The 5,497-nt window shown below is 45.6% G+C and overlaps 1 protein-coding gene across 1 annotated transcript; it reads right to left on the reverse strand.

The window, feature by feature from the left end:
- Positions 1 to 4,207: 4,207 nt before the first annotated feature.
- LOC308084826 (eukaryotic translation initiation factor 2 subunit 2-like) lies at positions 4,208 to 5,194 on the reverse strand (the record flags this gene model as incomplete). The annotated part of the gene is made up of 1 exon (XM_080427749.1): positions 4,208 to 5,194. The coding sequence occupies one exon, from the start codon at positions 5,192 to 5,194 to the stop codon at positions 4,208 to 4,210; it is 987 nt and encodes a 328-aa protein (XP_080283875.1).
- Between the last annotated feature and the right edge of the window lie 303 nt (positions 5,195 to 5,497).

Here is a 5,497-nt window from a genome sequence, read left to right on the forward strand (position 1 = left end):
AAGTGAGAAAGCAAAGGTCCGTTCTATTTCTTCCCCAACCGTGGCATGTTGTGGGCGAGGAACACAAGTTTGTCCACGTTCTTTGGAAGAAGTGAACTTCGGGTTTTGCTAACAATGAAGCCAGCCTTAGAGAATATTCGCTCCGACGGCGTGGATGTGGAGGGGATGCATAACACACGTCTGGCTGCCAAGGCCAGTTTAGGATAGTGTTCCTCGTTTTTTCTCCACCAGTTCAGTGGCCCGTCAACTTTAGTTTGGTCCTGCAGGTAATTCCTCATTTCGCTCTGAACAGGCTCCTCTTCTTGTTCATCTTCTCCTGATGACATTAACATGAGCATGGCAATCTCTTTCTCCTTTTCTTTTTTTTTCTTCTTTGGAGAAGGCTCCGGTTCCTCTCGTTCCGAATCAGATTCCGAATTGCCGCCCTGAGCACCCTCAGGTTCCGTTGGTTCCTGCCTCATGTCCTGATTCTCCCGAGCCAAGAATTCAGCCAGATTTGTCACCGTTTCATATGCCTCGTCTCGTTTATCATCCGCCAGGAATGACAATTTTTTGAAACGCGGGTCGAGTACTGCAGCTTGCACGTAAATGCTGTTATGAAGTTGTGTCCCTGTTAAGTCCCATCTCTCATCAAACTCTGCAGTAATCTTCACCTTCAGTGCTTTGGTGGCAGCACTGTCATCCTCGCGCACTTGCAGGTGGCGTGTTTTCATATTGATGATCATTGGTACCGTGGCAGACAAGGACGCATTCAGTTCCTGTGACAGTAACTCAGTAAGAGTAACCATGGGCTTCAGAACTGAAACGATGTCTTCCGCGACTCTCCACTGGGTCGATGTTAAGTCTAAATCACGGTGGGCCTTCTTGGAGACGAGGGGGTCTGACAAAACCGCAGTAACTGGCCATCTCTGCTCGACGAGACGTTCCAGCATGTAGTACGTGGAGTTCCATCTTGTTTGCACGTCTTGGATTAGGCTGTGGAGGTTTTTGTCGGTCGCGGACACGGTCACGTTATGTGACTGTCTCTGTGCGTCTTGCTTTACTTTAAGTGCTCCCGTGGCCTTGGCACTTTTTTTTAAATGACTGACCAGCCGCCTAGCAAATCCTATGGTGCGACAGACCGGCTCCTGTTTTAAAGCAGCGTTAATACACAGTTGCAGGGTATGCCCTGCACAACGGACAGATTGTGCTGTTCCCCAGGATGCATCTGCAGCTATTTTGTTCAAACAGAGAGTCATATTGGATGCATTATCATGCACGATAGCAACCCGCTTCTCTCCTGGAATCTTAAATTCAGCCATGACTTCGCCGAGTCTTACCGCGATGTTTTCTCCCGTGTGACTCTCAGCCATCTCTTTAGTTTCCAAAACAAACGCCTCCAGTCGCCAGTCAGCAGTGATCAAATGGGCAGTCACTGTCATGTAAGCTTCCATTCTCTGTGATGTCCAGATGTCCGTAGTGAAGCTTACTGCTGCGCTGTCTTTCATTTTCTTCATAATCACCTCTCTTGTGTCGTCATATTTTGTTTCAACTGCGTGCATTACCGTCTCTCTCTTCGGGACAGTGTAACTTGGCTCCAGTGTCTTGATTAGCTGCCTGAATCCTGCACCTTCTACAACGTTCACAGGCCTCATATCGAGTGCAACAAAGTCTGCAATGCTGTTTGTAATGGCTCGTTTCCGAGCCTCTGTGAGCGGCGGTCTGAAGTCCAGCGTTTTCTGTGTTAATTTCGGCCCGGCGGTGTCACTGCTGTCATCCTCGCTGTACGTTCCTGGATGGGCCTGACATAAATGTTTTAAATTAGACTTATTATTGTATTAAAATATTAGGCTACAATTATATTGATACTACTACCCAGCTTAATTGAGTAGCCAAGGTCTAATCATGGCCGCTGCAACTCACCCGCGTCAAATGGTTTCCCATAGTTGATGTTGCTGAATGGTACGCAAATTCTTGCTTACAGAGTAAACACTGGACTTTTTTAGGGTCCGTGTCCTTCATAACTTCGAAATGCTTCCAAACTTTTGACCTCTTTTTTTGAGACATGTTTTAAACTTTTCACCTGCGAAGGCTCAAAGCTGCGACCACTCCTCCTCCACTCCTTACAACGCGTGCTTCTCCTGCAAGTGTACCGCGCATGCGCACCCTTCCCTCCGCTCCCCTCCCCTCCCAAAAAAAAGAACATTTTGACGGCTCGACTCAAGGAATGTGGTCGACGTCAGGCTCCTCGACCGACGCGTCGACTCGTCGACTTTTAGGGTACAGCCCTAGAACACAGCATGCAATTTCCGAAATTTGATTCCTGAAATTTTGCACGCACATTCCCATTAGGCCGAGGAAGAACTACCATTTGAACATTTTCAAATCAGCCTCATGGTGGCGCTATAACAGGCCGATTCGTGTTTTTACCTATAATTGCACCGATCTGTGTAAAACTTTGTATGCACACTCCCTAGAGGTCAAGGAAAAACCTTTGCCCTGCATTTTTCACATCTGCCTTTTATAGCGCCACCAGGAGGCCGACTTATGTAAAACACATTTTTTTATACTACTCCTTCCAATTTGATCCAAATTTCACACAAATCGGTACACATGATCTCTATAGTCATGTGATCACGACGGATGTGTTTGATTTTTCATATTCTATACTGATTGGCTAAGATTGACATCTAAAGTTTGCATTATTGGCTTGTTTTGAACAAAATTCCGCAAATCATGAACGCACCGTCCAATTGCGCTCAAACTTTGCACGCACATTCACACTATGTTGAGGAACAAATGCCACCCTTTTAACATTGGCCTGTTATAGCGCCACCAACAGGTAGCGAAACACATGTTTTTAACAAAATGCCTCAAATCATGAATGCAGTCAGTGTCCGATTGTCGTGCAAGGCCTAAGAAGAAACGGCACCCTTTTCACGTTGGCCTATTATAGCGCCACCAGGAGGCCACAATAGCCTACCTGACCTGGCGGAGACCTGTGCTCCGAGGAGCACTTTTTCTAGTTTTAATGTTGTTTTATGCTTTTCTTTTTTTTTTCCTTATTGTTAAATTGGTTGTAACTGTAATTGTATTCTTGCTCTGTAAAGCACTTTGAGCTGCATTTCATGTCATGAAAGGTGCTATACAAATAAAGTTTATTATTATTAACTCTCCCCACTGTGTATACTGTAACCTTGTGTCTTTCTGATGTATCTCGTTATGAGCTAGGGTAGAAGACCGCTTCATGGGACCTAGGGTCATTAGCCAACCAGAGAACAGGCAGCATGCTACCCATGGATTCATTATGAGTATTAGAAAACAGTGATAAAGACAAATGACTCATGAGACATTAAAGCCTATAAGGTATACTGGGTTGCCCACCGCCCCGAAAACAGCACACCCACAAGCCCACAATGTGCCGTGCTGCGACACATTGCGAGCCCGCAGATAGGCCACCCCCGGTACGAGACACCAGTGCGCAACAAAGCATAAATCAGGCGTCAAGGCCAAGATATTATGGAGCAAATAAGCTCTCTGGTTATAGTTCACCTGAGCAGGGGTACACTTTTGTTTCCAGAGGGATCTCCATTTTAAAGCTACAATCCGCATTTTTTTTTGATGAACAAAATATAACTTTTTTATTTATTTACGGTATAGCATGTCGATACAATGTAACTAACACATCTGCAGTGGTTGTTATTTTAACCAATTGAAATCCCGGGTGTTACAGTAGCAATAAACATAACATAAAATTTACAGATTGCAGCTTTAAATGACTTGTTCAAAACACATCCAACTGGTTTGATATGGTGGTGCTTGTACAACAGAGAGGGGGAAATGAAGGAATCAAGTAATGTTAATTCAGGATTCCCAGGAGGGAGAATCAAGGATAACGGCAAATGAAAAAAAAAAGGGGGAAAAAAATAGCGACTGGGAGAGAGCTGGATTTGTAAGCGGGACCACAAAATGCACCAATGTGAATTGTACACACATCATCTGTTTGTGGCCCTGCCTGTGAACACCCCTTCATATATTCTCCAAGCTTTAGCCTCTCACACACTCCTTTGCATGGTAGGGCTGAAACATAGCCTATCAACAGCCAAACCTCCACCTGTCCAATACAGAAAATCCAGTAATAAATCACAAGGGGGCGTCTAGCCACCCCGCCCCAAGTCATCCTCCCCAAGCAGAGAGAGAGAGGGGGTAGCCCCGGGTAGGTGACCTCTTAGTTGGCTTTGGCACGGATCTGTGCCCTCTTGCCCGTTACAGCCTGGAATCCGGTCTTGATGCTAGCGACAGAGCGGCGGGAGTGGCAGGTCTCACATTGTAGGAAGTAGAGACGAGTGTCCTTTTGAAGGATGGTGTCTGGAGAGCGGCAAGTGTTACACGTCACATACTCCTTGATATATCCTCTCAATATATGTTCTATCTGTTTCTGCTGAAATCTGCCTTTAATCACAAGCTGGTTATTTCCATCTATGGAACCACTTGTACCCAACTCAGCCAAGAGGAAATGCAGGAGATGCTTTGGCTGACGATGCAACAGTTTGCAGATGTCTGTGAAGTTTACAAAGGACGTTTTCTTGGTACCCACTCGCACCACCTGAGGAGGCTTTATCACAAACTTCCTCTTCTCTCCAGCCACCATGTCTGGGTTCTTCTCCCTCATGAAGTTGAAGACTCGGTTGAGCAGCTCGTCATATGAGTAGTCTCTCTCTGCACCAGCCCAGGCTGGTTCTGTGGAGGAGCTAAATGAGATTCCATCATTGTTTTCCCCCTCGTCATCCTCAAGAGCGTCATCCTTCTCCAGCAACTCTCCCTCCTCAAAGTTTACTTTCTTTGGCTTCTTCTTCTTGGCTGGAAACATGAGATCAAGATCATCCTCCTCCATAACCTCAATCTGCCCACCTTCAATCTTCAGCTCCTTAATTCCCTCCTCAAATTCATTATCAAACACTTTCTTCGGTTTCTTCTTTTTTTTCTTCTGGTTGAAGAAGTTCAGGTCATCCAGATCGTCAGATTGTTCTTTCTTCTTTCCTTCATCCAGACCAAACTCCTCGTCTTCTCCCTCTGGTTCCACCTCCTTCGCCTCCATCTCCTTGGACTCCTCTCCTCCGACCCCCTCTCCTCCCTCCTCCTCCAGCATGAATGGCTTCTTCTTCTTCTTTTTCTTGGTTATGTTGGGGTCGAAAATCATCTCATCTCCTGACATGTTTGCGGACTGGAAATTGCCTGGAATCTGTTCGAAATCTCACTCACTGCACCGTACAAATAGAATGATACAGAAACTGTTCTGGCACAGACAGTTGTACCATGCTGGTGTCACATGATGATGTCATGCTCGCTAACATCATCTCTGACATCATTGCTTTGACATCATCGCTTTGACTTTTCTGATACCTGGAGTGATGCACCAAGTGGAAAGATCAGCAGATCTAAAAAAAAAGAATTGATACATCCGCAAATCCCCATATATTGAGTTCCCTGATGTCATATGATATCATAGTACTGATAT

Source organism: Gymnoscopelus braueri (genome assembly GCF_963280865.1).
Source record: "Gymnoscopelus braueri genome assembly, chromosome: 4".
Taxonomy (NCBI): domain Eukaryota; kingdom Metazoa; phylum Chordata; class Actinopteri; order Myctophiformes; family Myctophidae; genus Gymnoscopelus; species Gymnoscopelus braueri.